This window comes from Labrus bergylta, chromosome 23, assembly GCF_963930695.1.
Source record: "Labrus bergylta chromosome 23, fLabBer1.1, whole genome shotgun sequence".
In the NCBI taxonomy this organism is placed as follows: domain Eukaryota; kingdom Metazoa; phylum Chordata; class Actinopteri; order Labriformes; family Labridae; genus Labrus; species Labrus bergylta.
Genome location: NC_089217.1, coordinates 15,743,288 through 15,764,023, shown reverse-complemented (window position 1 = coordinate 15,764,023; position 20,736 = coordinate 15,743,288). Strand labels below are relative to the sequence as shown.

The 20,736-nt window shown below is 40.0% G+C and overlaps 1 protein-coding gene across 4 annotated transcripts in view; it reads right to left on the bottom strand.

Annotated features, from left to right (window-relative positions):
* ano2b (anoctamin 2b) overlaps window positions 1-20,736 on the bottom strand; it is a 90,432-nt gene that overhangs the window by 57,000 nt on the left and 12,696 nt on the right. For all 4 annotated transcript variants that reach the window (XM_065951423.1, XM_065951424.1, XM_065951425.1 and 1 more), the window contains exons 5-8: window positions 3,498-3,596; window positions 3,214-3,365; window positions 1,802-1,856; window positions 1,661-1,712 (exon numbers count right to left, since the gene is read on the bottom strand). In XM_065951423.1, the coding sequence (XP_065807495.1) occupies window positions 1,661-1,712; window positions 1,802-1,856; window positions 3,214-3,365; window positions 3,498-3,596 (358 nt within the window). The remainder of the gene's footprint in view (window positions 1-1,660; window positions 1,713-1,801; window positions 1,857-3,213; window positions 3,366-3,497; window positions 3,597-20,736) is intronic.

Genomic DNA, 20,736 nt, shown 5'->3' with positions numbered 1-20,736 from the left:
TAGTTTTGCTTATCGTCTCAGTGAAAATCAGCAGATCTAGAAAGTGTTAATGAGCAGAGCCACTTTCTAGTAACAGCCTATTGGGACCGAATCAATCCCAGACAAATCAGGGTTAAAAGATGCTGGACTCATCCAATTATCCAATCGTTGCACTCCTTCTTTGTTTTACCCACTGAACTCCATTTCCCTTCGCATCCCCATTCAAAAATCCAAGCGCCACATGCCTGGGATGTAGCCATAGACCGGCTGTAGCTCAGGTTAATAGACCTGCTCTCCCCGCTCTACTACTCAGAGGTAAACAAGCACAGTGAACGGAAAGCATATCATGCTCTGGTTTTTCAGAGTTTCGATCTAGAAATGGAGATAAAGTTGTTGGCTGTGCCAGGTTTTACTGGCATATTGACGGCAGCAATGCGTCTCTACATTTAGCACGGCATGTGAATGTTTACCTGCAGGGAGGATAGAAGGCGTCAAACCAAATTATACTGTTTACCCACAGACCGTTTTGAGGGCGCACTCACACTAGGCAATCCGTACCAGCTTAAGCACACTTCTCTCTCAAAGTCCAGTTCGTTAGATTAGTGTGAGTGCTTCGTTCAGTGCTCAAGCATGGTACACTTCCTTGGCCCTGGCACGCTTGGAAGGGGTGTGCTGCAGCACGGTACAGTTCATGCACGAGCACTAAATGTGTATAGCTGTCCATTTTCAAGAAATCCTGGAGTGTTACAGCTGTAATGTCTCCAAATAAGCCACAAAGTCAATACAGTTGCAGACTTGGTCCCTGTGTGGCTCTCTGGTGTGCGGACACGGACTAGACGGCTTGTCCCTTTTTTAATTTTGTTTTTTTTAAGTCTGTCTTGTAAACTAAGCACCCTTCATGATCATGTAAAGACTTACCAGTGTTTTATTGCGACGTTATATCGGTTGCAAGAGGTAACTGTGCTTAGGCCCGGTTTGTCATGTAGCAGTGTGAGTGCAGACCCTAACCCTAAATCTATGGGGGGGGGGGGGCAATTGTGCTTCAGGACGATACAGGAAAACTTGGCAAATCATCAGGAAATCATTCGTGCTGTACTAAGACTGTTCTCTGAGTGTTCTCTCATCTTTACATTAGTCGTTTATTTAAATGTGGTCGCCATAGCAACATCACTATTTTAAACTACCCTAAAGTTCCCTTTTTTGTGCAATATTTGCCTTTCATTGTTCTGTTGCCTGAACACAGATTGTTATAAGCTAAAACGTAAGTATATCAGTCTAGTGGTTTAGTTATCTATAACTACATTTATAAATTACTAAACATTATTTACAACAATTAGACAGCAATCCATGGTGCCACTGTCCTGTTTCTACAATAACAGGAAAAAAAGGCCACAGAAAAATCAGTTTCGATCAGGACCTGCAGGGGATGGGAGAGGAAGGTAATACTGCTGCTTGCCTACACAGGTGGATAAAGTCATCAATTATATTTGCACGATTTTAGACAAGGCACAACATAACGGAAAAATCATCATCATTTGTCAGTAGCCTATGCCTACAGCAGGAATATTAGATATGGGTCCATGTGTCGTTCATTTAATCACTGACCAAGTCAAAGTGAACATGTCAATGTGATGAATGTACAGGGCTGGTTAAGGCTTCATGCACTGTGTGGTTTCCTCACCTATGGTTTGGCAGCTCCGTACACACACTGTTCTTCTCAGGATCTCATATACCTGAGAAAGATGTAAAAATATGAGACTGGAGGTACATGCTAATCGAAGACAAAACAGCAAACCAAGAAAAAATCTGAATGAAAACATACTATTCTGCCCCGGGTGGCGTTGTCAAAGAAAGTGTCTTTCGATGTTATGTTGTACCTGAGAGACAAAACAGAAAACTATTTGAACATCTGATTCATTTAGTGAGATAATCGCATTAAAACTACTTTGTATGGTTAAGAAAAAAGATCATGGGAAGTGTGAAAGGGGGGTTTGTTCTGAAGACAGGGTGAAGTAACATATCGATTACCACTAACCTGCGCTCTTAAGCAGACTATAACACTCATTATACTATGCTAATAGATTTCTTCAGGGTCTGTGTGTCCATCACATTTCCTTTTCAAACTCTCCACAGAAAATGTTTCTGTGATGGTATATGGTAACATATTATGTACCCCCACAACGCACTGCCATGTAGAGAAGTTTTGCTAGTTCCAAGTGACAGCCTCTGGTGATGAGGTGGAGAAATATGTCAAAATGTCATTGAAGCCAACGCAGGAGTGCAAAAAGCTGCAGTTCTTCAAGTGTTCACTTGAGGCTTGCTCTAATAGCCAAGGAATCATTTTAGGTCCCATGTTAGAGCGCCCATTTTACAGCAGAAATAAACTTGTGGGCTTTATTTCTCATGTCTTCTATGGGTAAAAACTGAACAGGAGAGGATATTTTTTTGTCTCTAAATCATTGTGATAATATTGAGCTTAAGGGAGCCACCCAATCCTGGTTAGTTCAGCACCAAACTTTGAGTCACATCTTACTTTTTGTAGCTAAATGTGTGTCTTATTGTTTATTGCGGTACCCATTTTATGATTATTTTTCCTTTTTCACTGTTTTAATCTTATATTCAGACAAAAGCCCTTCTAGTTGTAAATCAGCATCCACTATAAACATGTTGACACTTGCATTGGATGGCTGTTCTCAGTTTGTCCATGTATATTGTATCCCTAACAAATTAAACACACATAAATCATAAAACATTTCTGCCTTCATTTGCATAATCGGGGTGTGGTTGACTGACAGGTGGGCCCGTTGTACCCGTTTGCATATTCATGCTCTTTGCCTGTTACTAGATTGATCAACGTTAGCTAGAGTCAGCATGTCCAAGCCATTGTTTGTTTTTAAAACACCTGTTCAAAAAAAACTCATAGGTGATGTCACAAAGATTGTGTCCATGTTTTACAGTTTATGGGTAAAACATGGACCCACACCACTTGTCATTCTTTTTTTAGTAACTTGGCTTCCAAAATATGGCTATCGATTATAGCTTGAAAGGCAATGAATGTGCAAAGTGAATAGTGCCGTTTGTAGATGGTCAATGAATGGGTTATTCTTAAAGATATTATATAACCTAATGTTAAATCCGGACCTGGGTGTTTGTTTGATCTACTGGTGTCTTATAGCAAATTAAAGAATTAAATATGTGCTTATGTGTTATTGAATGAGTGTGCATTCGTCTCACAGGTGTAGTTTGTCTCTGGAGAAGCAGTGAGAGAGGACTTTGTTGCGTTCGTGTTCCTGATGTGGTACTTTGGGCTGGAAAGGCTGCTTCAGTTTCTTCCACACTGTGCTCATACTGGACCCGAATCCCTTTTCTTCTTTGAGTTCATAACTCTACAAGAACACACAGCATACAATCAGTCTTTAAGTACATTGTTACCATACTGTTTATATCTGACCACAGGAATAACAAGAACACATAAACTTCATCTGTACATAGAAAGAACAATTCAACTGAAAGCTCACCGTCTTGGTGGGGACTTTGATCTTAAGAAACTCCGCCTCTCGACACAGAACGGGCCAGGGTGCATGGAGTCGTGTAAAGCTGGGGCCATGGGTCTTACACTGGGAAACATAGAAGAAAAGAATCAACATTAATTCAGATGAATGTAGAAGAGGTCTTCCCATCCATGTGCCCAGAGTCAGTGGTTACAAGTTAATGTCATATATATATATTTTTTAAATGTTTATTTTACACACTTTATTTATCCCTGAGTGAATTCTAGTTTACACTCTGTCAAACTCACAGGCCCCAAATACACACATGCACAAACATTACCTGTGGAACATGCAATAATATAAAGATGTCAAGTGTGAGGGGGCTGCTACACACTGCTACGCAGGGAGCTGTTGGGGGTTTGGTGTCTTGCTAGGGAAGGCCACTTCCCTCTGCAGCTCTCGGGAAGTGACCTGGCACCTCTCCAACTACCAGACCAACTTCCATATTTTGGTCCGCAGCGGGACCTGAACCTGCGACCCTCCAGTTCCAAACGTCCCTACAGGCGGAGCTACTGCCGCCCCATCTAATGGTCATAACTGTAAATCTGTAACTATTGCCTCTCTAAATTGCCCTATAAGATACAAGACACTCAGTCACATTAAAGGGGACATATTATATCCACTTTCACAGTGTTTTGAACATATATTTAGGTAACCTGAGTGTCTACCGACCCACTTCATGTGAAATAAACCCATCCAGTCCTTTGTTTGTGGTCTGCAGGAGTCTTACAACACAGAGAGAAATGATCCGTTTCAAATTTGCACTCCTTGTGATGTCACAGTGGGATTCTGATAAAAAAAATCCCCTCCCCTCCCCTGGTATCGCAACGTATGGACTCCACCCCCAGCCTAGAACAAAACTTTTGCACAGGTCCGCCATTTTTGTTCTCGCCAGCGGAGAAAGGTCGGAAAAAGAAAACTCGGGGGGGGGGGGGGGGGGGGGGGGTCATTGCATTTAAAGAGACACACACACCTAAACGGAGCGTTCTGAGACAGCTGGTTTATACAGGGTCACAAACCTCCTCTGGTGCTTGATTCATGTTATATTTTGACCAAAGCACAGCACAGATGTTTCATTTAGACCACCGGGGGACTGTTTGAAAAGGTGGAGAAGGAGGAGAATATGTCCTCTTTAATGTCTGGCTCAAGAACAGGTGCTTGATTTAACAATGAATGGATTAGTGGTTTGCCTGTTTTCTTAGTCCTCTAGCTTGAGTTAGTTGAAAGTGTCTGAGCCAAAGTTCGCCACTAAAAGTCCCAATTTATGACCTAAACTTTTATGTTTTGGAAATATATCACCAGATTGCTTGGCTCAAACTACCTTCTTACCAGACCATCTGTCAGGACTGCCTCACAATCCAATAAAGTCGACAGACTGTGTTTTAGCCACAGAGACCTCAGCGTGTGCCGCACTTGTCTGCAGTTAAAAGCTTCTCAGCTGCTTTTGTCTCAGACCTTGGAATTGGCGTCTGGAGCCGCAGACTCACAGCAGGTTTCACAGCCCTCAACAATCCTGAGTTCTACTTCACATGTGAACCACCCTGAACCAATCCCTGCCATCAGCCTGACCCACTGAAACTCTTTGGCTAACCAGCTTTGCCAGCAGCTTACTGGTATTTATGAAAGATAGATGTAGCCTATGTGCCTGAAGCAGAGCCTGGAGCTGTTTTCTTCTTCTTTTGCTCTGCTGTTGCAACCTGTTCCTGACACATTGGATGCTTTTCTGTTCCTGTCACCATCGCCACCAAACACATTTAATGTATTTACTTTAATGATAAATACAATCCTGACTCATCTAGCTGGTTCTGCTAATGAATCATGATCCAGCGCCCACACTGTTATTATTATTTAATATTAAGATGCATTAGCAAAATGTGATAATTAGCAGCTCCAAACAGCATCAAGGTACATGATTGAATAATTGAGAACAGCTGCATTGACAACCCTCTTCCAGCCCTTTTAGATGGCTAAGTAGCAACAACTCCACAGAAATTAAAACCTTCTTTAATGCACTGCTGCACAGATTAACCAAATAAACAAAAGAAAATTAAACACCAAATGCTTTCATAATCAAAATGTTTTTTGGTGTTTTAAAGCATTATATCATTTTGTAAATAAAAAGTCTTTGGGTTTGAATTGGTGATTTGACAAAAAGAGCAACATGAAGATGCCAGATCCGGCCTTGGCAAGTTCTGATGAGTGTTCTCAAACCTTTTTCTATTTTATACACCAAACCATTTATCAATATTGTAAAAATAGGCAGTCTATTTAACGCGACTAATTCAGGTTTCAGCTCGAGTCAACTTTGAAGAGCATCTGAAAAACTGTTCCCCATGCAGCAGCTATGGAGCTGGTTTTGGACCGGAGTGAAGTATAACCAGAAAATGAAAATGAGCAGAGACAGCAGGGGACGACAGCCAGGTAACCTTACCCTCCTCAGACCCCCACCAGCTCCTGTGAGGGGGGGGGGGGCATGGGGGAGTGACAAGAGAAAGGTGGCTCGGCAAATGATGGAAACCTGAAACCATTCCCTTTCTCCTCTCTCGACTCCTACTCTCCTGAGATCGTTCACTCCCCCAACCCCCACCCCCACTCCTCCTCCTCCTCCTCCTCCTCCTCACATATATATTACTGCGCCTACTGCTACCCGCTAGAAACTGTTTCACTGACTGATTGACTGACTGGCTGCCTCACTAACTGTCACTCTTGCTCCTCTTATGTTTCATTATGTTCTCCCTCACACACATCCACAGTGCTCTTTCTCATAAGAGACACAACAGAGTTTCAAGCCTCATCTTTTACTGGTTAGAAAACATTGATTTGTGTTTACATTCATAAAACAAATGATTGCAGGTAACTTGTAGGTTTTTTTTGTTTTGGATTTGTACTGGGGCTGAAGATCACCTCTACAGAGTGGAAAACAGCTTCCATCATCCAATCAATAAGATGTTTGTGGGGTTGCATTAACCAACAAATGTTTGAGCATGTAAGCAACAACAACTTTTTGTATATTAAAGTCATCATGGACCTTTGAACGTAATGTTGCATGACGACGAGACACTTTGATCACTTCGGCTTGTTACATCATTAATCTTTAACTTGCAGGTCTTGGTTAAGGTTGTTTTGCGTTTTTAAACAATAGCCATCAATTAGATATTCAAAAATCAAAATTATTAAAAATATACTGAATATATTTTGATAATGTACAGTGATTGCTGTTCAGGATAAAGTTATCTTCAAGTCCAAGGTAAAAAATGACTATACTTTTAAATAGAATAAAACAAAACATTTAAATGTTTTTGTTGTTGGTTTTGTGATCGCAAATACAACTGAATCCCTTTCTGTCTGATCCCAATTCAAACTGAATATACAGTAATAAAGGCTGTGTAGAACAACTGACCATATTAAGTATTAATACGTATTTGTTACTTACTGAAATATAAGAGGCATTGCCTTTACACATCATAAATACTAGGGGTGATCTCATATAATCGAATAACCGACGATACGTTCGTCAGAGCATCAGTCGACTGCCAGTCTCAAAGTCGAGCATACGGATCGTTCCATTCCAGCTATATGGGGGTGCTCAATGTCTTACTTTACATAGATTTGCCTGTTTTCTCCAAATAAATCATGGCTCATCACCTCATTAATACTTTGAATGTAGTTCTGACAACCACTCGTACTTTAAATCAATCTTCATATTGTGAAGATGAAGAAATCATCCCGAAGTATTGATAGACTTTATTGACTCCAAGAGATGTCAGTCATCAGCACATTTGTGTGCAATTGGCCATCAGTACAGGGGTAGGCAACTCCTTCAACTCAGGTTCCCTTTGGATGTTATTAGGTGTCAACCATTTACAGTCTATGGTGTCATCAAAAGGTCAGCGGAATAGAAGATTTTTTTAAGTAATCAGTGGATCTTTATGGATTTAATGTATTTGGTTTGTTTCACTGGATTTGAATAGTGGGGTCCCGTTTTTGGCGGACTATTCTGATCAAGAGAGGAGAGTTCAGTCAATCTTCAACTGGTAAGTTAAAAGATGTTGTTTGTTTGTCGGTGGTCTGACGAATGTGTAGATTGTGGCTGCTGTGGTTGTTGAATCTGCGCACAACGGGCCATCAGTGTGTGTGTGTGTGATTATAAGGTCACTTTAATGCTCTATCATAGCCCTATCATAGAATAAATTGTTATTCCAAGTCTAGAAGAGGAATCTGGCAAATCAAATTCGACTATCTAAATCCTTAATTGGGGACAGGTTTACTAAATACTTTAAATTCACCAAGCCACATCCGAGGCTCTGTTTTCTTTACATCAGTTCTAATGACTTTATGTCAAATCAACCTTTTCATCCTTAAATAACTGAGTTCTTAATCTGTTGCCGGGCAGTTTCAAAAGTTACAGTAGTTCAAACGCCATTTCAACAACAGTAAATAAAACCTTTATTTCCCTGGGAAATCATATTCAGAGGTCGTCTATTTTGTAGAGTGAAAGTGAGTCTCATGAGGAACCAATCTAAACACTGGTGGTGGTGTTTTTCTACAGCCATTCAATTTTGCATCAACATTCACTCCTTTTATTAGCGGAACACTTTTCTCTTGCCATTTTAAGGACAAAATAACAATGATCTATGATTTCATGAACACAGTAACAGTCTTATAATCACACACTGCCAATATCTGGTGCATGGGTGTGTAGAATAGACCACCACCTGTACTACTATAAAGAGTTGATAAATCATATCAGAACAGGCCTCCATCGAGTTGATCAATAATTCAAGCCATTTTTTGTCAGTGCTTTACAGGCAGCTATGCTCAGTATTCCAAATAAGTATTTAGTTGAAGGATTTGTAGATGGATGTCAGATTCTGACAATATGTTGGTCCCAATAAAAAGCAAGCATATTGTTAAGTCTATGTGTTTTCAAACCATAAAGTGAGTACTTTAGGAAAAGCCTAAAACAAGTTGTGGGTGTCTTCAGATTTTCAGTAAACTTACACCTCGACACCAATTTTCCTTCTCATAAATAGTGTAAAGACAGCCGGGACTCAGACCCAAACTGTCTGTCAAACAACACAAGGCCCTGCACAGGTATAGGTGTGAGGGTAGGCTTCTTTTGAGAAACTTGCAAGATTAAGCTTGATTTTCAGAATCCAACCTAAAAGAAATGACAAAGCCACTCCTACTCACACATTATGCAGTGCATCATCAATAAAAGCCTCATCCTGCTACCATTATTTGTCACCCTTGTGCAGCTACTGTCCGTCATTAGCTTAAAAATGTGCAAGACTTTGCTCATGCATGCTGGTAGAGTGGTCTGTAGACTTATCAACTTAAAATGGTTGATTATTGAGGAAGATTCAATGCCGATGTGGTTTTACAACACAGTGTCACACATTGTTAAAAGCCTATTTGTCACCAAACAAAATCATGTCCGTTGCATCTCGGCATTGTCAAACAGGAACCTTTGGTTTAAACTGCAGTTCCTTGAGCATCCACTTGAGGCTGTCTGCAAAAGCCAAGGAATCCCATTTAAAGAGCATATCAAAATACCCTTTCTTACAGCAGAAATAACAAATGTTTATAGCCTGGAACCAAAAAAGAATTTGGTAAATATTGCTTATTCATTTATTGGTAAAAACTGTAGGGGTTGGAGAGTTTTGATCATGCATAATTAGCTATAATCATTGGCATGGATGATTTGAGTGACAGGCAGGGGTGTGTAGCTGTTAGCCCGAATGCTAGGCTTTACTTTCGCTAAACCCCGTTACTGACCTTAAACTGTTGGCTTAGTTTATTTAGCTTAACTCCATCTCTTTGACTGCTTCTTGGTGAGCAGGTTGATAGTTAGTTGGAGGAAGCATTTCTAACATGACCATCACCTTTGGTAGGCTTCATTATAGCCTCTTCAGAAACCATTTGGTGAAATCACTGAGACCATGTCCATGTTTTATACAGTCCATGGTCTTGTGAATATGTTGTATGGTAGTTCACTTTGCTTGGATTTACTGACTCAAAAGATAAAAAATTGCGGAGTAGCAATGAATAATCTTCACAGTAAAATAACTCTACAGTCACAGCACAAAGAAATTCACAAGAATTCATGATGATGTTTTGTTGAAATGCTACTGCTGCTTCATTCTTTTACACTGGCATCTCCTCCTCGCTCTCCTCTCTCCCTTACTTGTACCCACCTTCAACCAACATCCATTATATTCCACCCACTTGCTCACATTCATTTCTCAGCTCTCTCGCCCCCTTTTTCCTCCTCCTACTCTTCCTCCTTCTCTTCCACTCCCCCTCCTCACCCTCCCTTCCTCTACTTTCTATCGCTCCATCAAAAAGCAGAGGATATAAATACCTTTCAGCCTGGAGAAGGTTAATTAGTAGAGGGATTTCCAATTAGCTCTTTATCTCTGTAGGGGGGGTAACTAGGACGCAGCCGGGGGCGTCTTTGGATTGGGAGGGGGGGGGCAATCGAGTATGAGAGGGTGATCGTTAGGGCGATGGGATGGCTGGGTGGGGAGTGAAGTGGTGAGCGGAGAGAAATGGAGTCAAGAGGAGTGTGGATGGTGAGAATGAAAGAGGGAGACAGAACAGAAACAAAATGATAAAAACAGAGAAAGACAGAAATGTAAAGTCAAACATGATTTGACACAACAAGATTTTTTTTTAAAACCGCATGAAAATTGGTCACTAGCACAAGCCATTGAACTTAGATAAAGGCCAGTAGGGGGCTGACATTACAGGATCTCAATCAGACCTGCAGGTGGTCGGATAGAGGGATCAAACCGGATATCCCTACTAATATGTTCTACTACATGCTGCCTGTTGCAACCCACAAAAAAGCACCCACACCAACTGATCATCTTTGTTCAAGCTGTCTCTTTAGCCACTAAAACCTGCTACTAGATGTTTCTCACATAATAACTTGATCTTAGATTATCTGTGAGGTCAAGGAGGACCCTGCCTTTGTAACTCAAGACATTATGTGAAGCCTTGTTTTTTTCATAATAAGCTGCCAGCATCATGTTGCAGAGATGTATTATTATTTTCCAGACAATGAACAGAAATAGCAAGACAAATATTTCCACCCCAGAGTACCCTAAAATGTCTACGTCAACGGGAAAATCTCTAATGTGTTTACTCAATGCCCCCCAGTCATTAAGACCATAACCCCTAGATCTGCACATGATACATAATCTTTGTTTTGTTTATCTGTAGTCCTGGTGCTTTGGTTGTTTGTAGGAAATTAGCTCCTGTGGCCCAACAAGCACAGCCATGTTTGGCCAAATGGAAAAAACAATTGTCATCTTGCCATTTTGTCCCCCAGTTTCCATGAAAGCCCAACATAGAATCGACCAGATGGATTGATTTAGGGTCTTTGGCGTTATAAGTTGGCAATATAGATAGAATGTGACCCACTTATAGGATCCACCAAGTACCTTTGCTGTCCAGATGGTGTGCCCATTTGTTGCCCATGTGGGTCCCAGCACCAACCCACTTCAAAGTCCACATCCAGCTGAAGCCTGCCTATCACATGAATAATGTATTAATACAAGAGGAAGTATAAGAATTGGCAAAAAACTTAAATCCGAAGAGCTTATTCCAATTTGAATTTGAATCAGTTCTTGTTTGATAAAAAAATCCCTATTTTTTGGATCCCTATATTGTGTATCCTCATACGAGTGCAGATAAGAAGTTGGTGTTTGATGAAATCTCTTAAACAACATTCTCATGTTTCTCAAGGCGTAGAACAATAGCCATTGTCAGAGTTCAACCCTCAAACAGCACCACAACGACAACCGTCATCCACCTATTTACTCTCATATTGATTCTGTAATGGCGTCCCGGTCTTTGATTTCACATTGAGTTACTGCGTTGCAGAATGTGAACACAAACAGCGGGAGCTCCACAAACCGCTGTTCCTCGTTGTATACTGTATGTAACAGTTCATTGTCGCACCTGCAGAGGAAAGAGTCTTTGCTGGGATGAACATGATATCATTTTTTAAGATATCCTGTCGCTACATTGGAAGCCACGAAATATTTGCAGGAAGCAGCATCAACTGTAAGGTTTTCAAATGAAATCTTTTCAACAGAAGAATTGTCCTTTTTTCTCACATACATAGAAGGAGCTGTTCCATATCGTCTGAACGTCTTGATGGAGAACATCCATGGAGACTTCTTACAGTTCAGTCTGCATGTGTTCAAAGTGAGACCGAGCGAGCTGAGAATGTTTAAAGAGTCCAACAATCTTTCTTGATGGGTGACGTGGATCGGCACCATCAGTCTGATATGTAAAATACGTTCTTATCGGACCTGATACCGATATAAGATCAGATCGGTCCTATCACTAATACATAGTGGGTGCATCAAAAATTGATCAAATGAAGGAAGTCTAAAGAAGACTCCTTCAGGTCGTGCTATAAGGTTGCCTTCACATGAAAATGTCACCATAGTAATGTTTTTTTTTCCTTTTTTTAAGAATTGTCGTAATGTCGTTCGATGTTGATGTAGCTGAAATGCTTTCACTCTAAATTACCTTCATGGCTTCATACTGTATCTTTCCACAACAGCACAACTGTTGCGATAATTGCCTTAAATACCTTTCCAAATTGCAAAATGTAAACATTAATGAAAAATTGGTATTGTGATTTAAGTTTTGGCATTTCTTTTCCCCAAAGTAATGCATTATAATTTGAGTGGGCAGGTGCAGCACAAAGAACGGTGCTGTCCTGACGCCTGTTGAACAGTTTGTGTTTTAACGGTTAATCCAGCTCATTCTGTTCCCCGAGCCTCCACGGACTGAACACTTCAAAGGCCTCGGCTGCACTTCCTTAAATTAACATCTTGCTCTGATTTAATTAAAAGTGTTCTGTAAGAGGATGTCCCTCGGAGATCAGAAGGTCAGCTCAATAATCCTCAGACACAGTCAACAAGTTTGACATTTGAGCCACCTTTTCCTGCAGCAACCCAATTAATCTGGAGCAGGTTGGACACAACAATGAGAGTTAAGGTCAGTGCAATTCAGACAATGACCAAAAATAACTAGACTCAATATGCTCATCAAAGAATGATATAACACTTTATTTTATATTGAATGCGCTTTACATGATCTGGATTATGTTTTGATGACAGTATTATCTTTAGTAATCAGGTTATGCAATACAACCACAAACACATGGCACACTTTGAATGCCCACATGAACCAAAAGGTTAAACGTTAATGCTCTGTGTCTGTGATGTAAGCTTATTCATTTCAAATTAGTGCGTCTGTTTGCATCACTCTGCTGCTGATATGTTCCTTTGATGGTGGTGCTGTATCAACTTGATGAATTGAAAAGCATTTAGAAGCAAACAACTTTGATTTGTAACGTTGTTTTGGATCTGCACACAGACATCGACAGTGACAAAACACAGTACTGTCTTTCTGATTCTGTACATGTTATGGTTGTTCTGATAGTAATGACTAGACTTAAATTCTGTTGCATATATAAGCGATCTGACACCATCATTCACAAACACCCATCCCCCAACCACACCCACAGAAATGTTTTTTTCTCTTCCCAGTAGGCTGGATCATATATTTTGTCTTGTTGATAACAACTACTGCTTCAGAGCCAAAAAGAAAGGAATGGTTTTTAAGAGTTATTTTTTGTCAAAGTTACCCAAACTTCAAAATTTGTTTTTTTAAAGTCGATAAAACAAACAAAGAAGAGCTAATCTGTGTTAATGCTTTGCGTTGGACCGGCTTTGGCGTAGTGGTTAGTGTGTGCACCCTAGTGGTGGGGGGACAAAATCGATACAGCATAGCATCGTGATATTTTGTGTGCCGATATATCGTCTCATGACGGCCAAGTAACGATTATCGACTTTTTAAATATTAATTGCTGAACAAGTAATTTTGAACAAGTTGTGTTGTTAAGAATTCATGTTCAAGTTGGATTAGTCTGAAATACCAACAGTTCAGATTGTGAGGTGCATGCAGCCTTTTACAGGGTTTGACTTTGATCAGTGTTGGTCAGTCTGAGGACTCGACTCCCATTGGATAGAAATAAAAAGACTCAAGTGAGATGAATAGACTGAGAATTATTTTTCTTATTTGACAAAACATTTCCTGATTTTTTTAATTTTGTGGACATAATATGCAGTTAAAAAAGTTTAATCGCAATATGTTGTATCTCAATTCTCAGCATATCGCTAAATGTTTAAAATCGCAATAGAATCGTATCGTGTCTTGAGTATCGTGATCATTATGGGGACTCTGGTGATTCCCAAACCTAGTGCACCCCATATCCGGAAGCTGTAGTTCTTCAGGCGGACAGCCCGGGTTCGAGTCTGGCCTGTGGCTCTTTTCCTGCATGTCTTTCCCCACTCTCTTTCTCCCTGATTTCTGACTCTGTCCACTGTCCTGACTCTACAAAAAAGGCATAAAAAGCCCCAAGAAAATCATCTCGGAGACTCTTTGTCACACATTAGAAGGTTCTGCTTGCAGCTTACAAGAGCACAGCTTGTTTTAAGATTAGGATATCTTTAATGTGCTGAGCCAGGTCATACATCATTGAATAGCAATTAAATTCATGGCTTGAAATCAACAGCTGTTCACAATTAGAATTAGAATCTTTTTGCTTGTATTAGAGGAGTTCTCAATGTCAGAGGTATCACAATCACTACTGGGAAGGAAAAGATGGCCAGCAAACACCTGTGTTCGATATGAGTGAGTGACAGGTAAACCAACAGTTATTATCAGTTCTTTGTCTTTGTTAACACCTCGCACAACCACCAACCACTTCTACCTACAACCGGCTGGAAGGAGTGTAATCATGCAAGTCAGTTCATTCGGTAAGACATCCTGTCACTACAGTCAAATGAGGGAAATTGAAATGCCTCTCTCAGCTGCAGATTCGATCTTTCCCTGCTATCAATGAGACGAGATAAGGAGCTATCAGTCAGTCAGCTAATCTCATCCTGGTTTAGGCTCCATGGCCACATTGTCAACAATCTGATTAATACTAGCCTGCAGACCGCACACACTGCCAACTGGCTACAGGCCACACACACACACACACACACACACACACACACACACACACACACACACACACACACACACACACACACACACACACACAGTGACATGTACTATCAAAACAGACATTACACACATGCTAAACCCTCATACTGTCAAGTGATGTTACACTGTAAAAAATTTACTACCCTGTTTTTTAGAGAAGGTCTGTGTATTGTCAAGAGAGATTCAAGATGAAGGGTCTTCGATTCACTATCTGGAGGTTTTATGAGTAAGAAAGGGGATGATTTTAACTAATTTCAGGAAATGTTTCATGGCAAATCACATATCACCGATTGCAAAAAAAAAAAGAAGTTTGATTTCTCAAGTAATATGAACAGTGGAACGTGCAATTCTAAAACTCACTGACTCTGCAGCATCCAACATTCTTTTACAGTTTTTCTGTGCAATTTGAACAAAATAATTAACCTAAATAAGTCAAAGATTGAAGTCCTTGAAGTGGGCAGCCCAGGTTTGAGTTCGATCCTCGTCTTTTGTCCCTCATGTCAGTCCCCACCCTCTCATCCAAGATTTCATACTTTATCCACGGTCATGTTCTGAAATAAATGCTTGAAAAGCCCCAAAATAAACTTTTTAAAAACAGCATGTAAACATTTCATAATTAATACAGCATTTTAGAGAATTGTTAATGTATCACAAAACATAGCATTGTGATAACCTAACGTATAATATAACACTCAATATTTACTTCCAACAGATAAAGTGAGCAACACTTTATTTTCCCAAATCATTCCTCTCAGTGTTGAAGCCAAAGAGCAGCAGCATGTTACTTGGTAACAGATCCAACTTTAACAACAATTGCATTTGTACAACTCTGTGGCAGTGAGCCTGCAGTCCGAGAACACAGAGAACACAGACTGTGAATCCTGCCAAGCGCCTACTACACACACACACACACACACACACACACACACACACACACACACACACACACACACACACACACACACACACACACACACACACACACACACACACACACACACACACACACACACGCACAACAAAGCCGAATGAACCACACATAAGTACTGGTTGTTGCTACATAACGCACAATCACAGGGAAGCGATTTGTACATGTCAAAACAAAATTACAAGTTTCAAGCTAAATTTATAAATCGATACAAAGAGGTCAGCACAGCAGCTGTGTCGGCTACAATTAAAGTCTGCCAGCTCACATGGAACCATCAGGCCTTTGTGTGGATCCCTGCTCCGAAGAGGACTAAATCTATTCACACAATTCAGACACACCTTCCTAAAAACATAAGAATGTGAGTTACTAAGTCAACGATAGGAAACAATGTGAAAAAAATATTCAGTAAGGGTTTCAATAGAGGTCAATCAATCTATACCCTACATTTCTACAATTCATTTAGCAGACACTTTTTTTCAAAGCGACATACATCAGAGAGTAATTACAACACAAGCAAGGATCTAGAAAGGAGGAAACAATGTCAGTAAGAGCAAACGATCAGCTTTAAGTCTGATTGGACACACAGGTGCTGACAGGAAGTGACCAGAGGCAAAGCACAACATCAACAGCAGTTCTTGAGAGCTCTAATCAGCATAGAAACCATCTTAAAATGATCGTTATCAAACAAAACCATTGTCATCATCATCATTAAGGTTGTAAGTGTTAAATAAAAGAGCTGGGTCTTTAGCTTTTTCTTAAAGGTGCAAATGGACTCTGCAGATCAAATTGAGTTGCCCCAGAGACGAAGATTCTAGTTAGAGTCTTAGGGCGCGGTCACACTGGCTATCCGTACCGTGCCCAAGCACGCTTCAACCCTAAAGTCCAGTTAGTTTGACCAGTGTGACGCTCCGTGCCGTGCTCAGGCACAGTACACTTCCTTGTCTTTGGCACACTTCAGAGAGGTGTGCTTCAGCACGGTACACTTCATGTACGAGCACAAACACACAGGTACACAACGCTGACAGCCTTCATGATGGAGAAATCCAGAGTTTCATGGCTGTATCTGACTAACATGACTCAATATAAGACACAAAGTAGCTGTCATGTTCTCTGTGTTGTTCTCTGATGTGCTGACGTGGGCTCGACTGCACCACCCTTTTTCTCTCTCTCTCTCTCTCTCTCTCTCTCTCTCTCTCTCTCTCTCTCTCTCTCCGCCTGTTTGTAAACTGAGCATGCTTCATAATAACATAAAGCGTGCATGTGTTGTATTAAGATGTTATGTACAAGAGGTAATTGTGCTTAAGCACGGATAGTCCTGTGTAGTGTGCCGGCCAGCGTGGGATTGGCGCAGCGTGGGGCCAATCATGCTTGAGTACGGCACGGTACAGATGGCCAGTGTGACCGCACCCTTAGATATTGTGGTTGCAAACCTAAAGCAACATGATAAAAGCTCTTAAATGAGACCAAACCAAAACGTGAGAGCAAGTAACTATATTCTTTTACAAAAATTCATATCAAATCGATCAATCATTATTTGTATAGCGCCAAATCATGACAAGCGTTATCTTTACAAAAGAGCATATGGGATAATATGCAGGAAGCATTTCTCCAATATATATATAAATTATGGACAAATGTCCTGGTTTGAGTTCCTTGTGGTCATGTAGGCCTTAATGTTTGTTATATTGGACCGTGCAGAACCATCACTAGTATTTACTTTTTCCATAGAGGATCAATATAAATCTGCACTATTGGCAGTCAACATGTTGTGGGTTTAAGATTTTTTTTGTCTTCTGGCAAGTGTCTCTGGAAGAAGCAACAAGACTGTATGACTCATCAGACTTCATTTTTCTTTTCTGTTGCTCAGGTTTTGCAGGTTTGGTGCAGCTTGGTCCAAGTTACGCTTTCAGTGTGTTGCCCTGGATACAAGACGTTTCTGACACAGGAGTGTGCCACTCAGCGAGAGCTTTCCATCTTTTGGTCACAGTGTTTTATTATTGATGTCAAAGGTTTGTGTTTTTGTGAACTTTTGCCTTTTCTATTCATATAAAATTGTATTTGTAATTTGTTATATTTACATTCATAAATGTATCAAGGCTCTGCCCAGCAGGCCAGAGAATGAGGAAACCTCTAATGCAGATGGGTGGAGTGACACTTACTCACAAATAACTTTTACAAAAAGATTTTAAATATTGGGAGATGTGAGGTAGCTGCTTAAAAAATGCAATCAAGGGAGAGTTAGTCCCCTTTAAGTTTGCAGCAGGATGCTAAAACCTTGTACACACTATAATATATGTGCTCTGCTGAAAGATGTTCATCTGTTCATGATGTGGATTTCTTTGCTTGCTCATTGTGGACTTGTGTTGGGTAAAAATATGAAAAAAGAGTAAAGATAAGAACTGCTGTTTTTTATAGCTTGTCATTTTGTTGTGATTTGGCACTATGTAAATAAAAATGGATTGAGGTGTGACCAGATGAGTGGCCATAAATTCTTTGCTCTCCGTCCATCCAATCATTATCTATACTGCCTTTCCGGTTCCCAGCTGTCATTGTGCAAGAGGCAGGGTTACACCCGGGACTAGTCATCAGTCAACTACTTTGCTCTTTCAATAAAAATGAACAAGAAAAAAAACTTGTCTACCTTGAAATGGACTTACTTGCCAATAAATGTATTTTTGCAAATTAGACAGTGTACACAAGTTTGCATGAAATTTGCAATAATTAAAAAAATGTTTTTGAATTCATAAACTAAAGAATCAAGCTTTGGAGATCTTTGTTGGGAATAGAGAGGGTAAATAAAATGTATAATAATTTGTGTGTTTGCCCACAAACGTCATACCACCCCTGCATAAGTCAGCTCCCCAGGTGGGCCACCCCAGTTCAGAAAGTCTGGACACACCCCTGTCCCTGAATGAAATATTTAGCATATTGCCAGATCATTGCGGTTGCACAGCCGTAGTTATTTAAATTGCAAACAGGTACGATGCAGCAAGGTGCAGAAATGTTTTTTACATGAGCCTTTCTTTTATATCGATTGTGCATTTTATCAGGTTATTTCACTTTTGTGTTTGAGAAAAACATTATGGTACTATGTTTGAACTGAGTAGGCCTAATTGTACATCGGATTTGATTGGTATACACAGCAGTCTGATATATTTTGTGAATAGCACTGTAGGCACAGATTGACATATTTATCGTGCCTGCATTGTTTTCCCTAACCCTGATCATCTGTACATTGGTACTGCATCACTTTTTCTGGTATTTTGTCCAACAGCAGAAAGATGAATGAAACATAGAGAACAAGCGGGTACATAAACCATAAAAGGAAAGTAAAAAGAAACCTCCTCATGACACTTGGCTCTTGCTAGTGTGAAAGTCACCTACACCCTTAGCAACACATCGAGTCTCACCCACGTCTTTCTTCTATAATCTGTGCCAGGCTCCTATGTAGGCGCTCACCTTAAATAGCTCAAGATGGAGTTACATCAGATTCTCTGTCGAGATGTATCAGAAAAATGCTGTAAACTCTGTTGATTTGTTGTTGTAACAAACCACATTCTGTTGTAGAAGGGCTGAAACTAAAATGCTCACATCTTCTTTTGGATCAAAATGATAACACAACCATTAGAAGAGTCATAGCCAGTTTAAGGATCATCCTTTTTCAAAAGAACGAACGGCTCCACATCTTCAGCTATCAACGGTGCAGTAAATTTTATTTATTTTTTTTGCATTTTGACAAAAGCCGACTAGACGGAAAAGTTAAAGCTCCACTAATTCATTTTATTTTTATCATGTAATAATAAGAAAAACAAGTGTTGTGAAAACTGTATCTCAGAGGGACCAAAGAGAACTATGCCTGGACTCTGCCGCTCCCCTCTTCTCTACAGAGCATTTAGGCTTCAGCTCATTTTAAAAGTCTTCAACTTTACTCAACAATCTTATCAGCATTGTTTCCAGTAGCAGCACACAGCTGCTGTCTGCAGTTAATAAACCTACAAATAATGAACCTACTGTGTGCTACACGGAATAAGACAAAACAGAAAGCAAACACAGTTAGAAACAGCCAAGCACACTTTTTAGAAAGCTAAAGCGCCATTACCCTTTATATAGACCAAAAAACAGAGCTTAAAGAAAGGTGAATATGGTAAGGAACAGTGTAAAAAAAATCTTGATTTCAGCATTTGTGACAAAATGTCAAAGCTTTTTTATGTCAGCCCTAAATATGTAAAAAAAAAAAGAGTCATAGCCAGTTAACTGTTAGACCCCGGTCAAATGCTTCAAGATATCCCTTCATTTGTTTTTGCTTTATAATTGCTTGTTTAACTTATTTGAATCTTAAAATGGAACAAATTTTTTAAACGTTTATCTTTGGGCTTTTTATGCCTTTGCTTTGACATAGAACAGTGGATAGAGTTAGAAATAGGGGAGAGAGAGAGAGTGGACTATGGTGTCTTTACATGGGGCGTGTGCACTAACCACTAGGGCACCAGCGCCCACAATATGGGTCATATTTTTGTCATTGACTACTTTATTTAATACTAGTTTAAAACAAATATACCCCTCATCTCAGTGCTCTTTTAGATGCTCCGCCCCCTTAGAGTCCCCGTTAAACAGAACTTCAAGAGTATCTAACTGCTGTGTCGTGATGTATTTCCAACTGAAACGGGACATAACATTGGGATTCATTTGATTGGATCGTTAGCTCTGGTCAAAAACATAGTAAACGCCCCCGTGTGAAGGATGAGTCATCAGACATTTGAAACATTTGACTGGAAGAAAAAATATGTTTTTTTTTTATTTAAATTTAAATGAGTAAATTTGGCAGATAAATGAACATTTAACACAAGAACACTGGCTTAAAACCAGGAAAATGTAGTGTTCATTGCGTGGGAACTTCATCAATGTGCATTGACTGGAAATGACTTTGACAGCAGAGTATTAAGAAGCAAGAGTAGCTGGCAGAGGCTGAGGTTGGAATGCAGTTTATATGCATTACATGTTGCTAATGTGCTTGAATCTTGACTGTGTGTTTCAGAAGAGCCTTTATGTTTTTAGCCTGTTTACAGAGCGAGGGCCGTGAACCAACGCTGAATTTCATTTCATACACAAAGAAACAGTTTGTGAGGAGACATACAATAACACAATGACACAATTTTAATGTTGATCTATGTTGTCAGAATCTATCTCACCTTGCTTTAC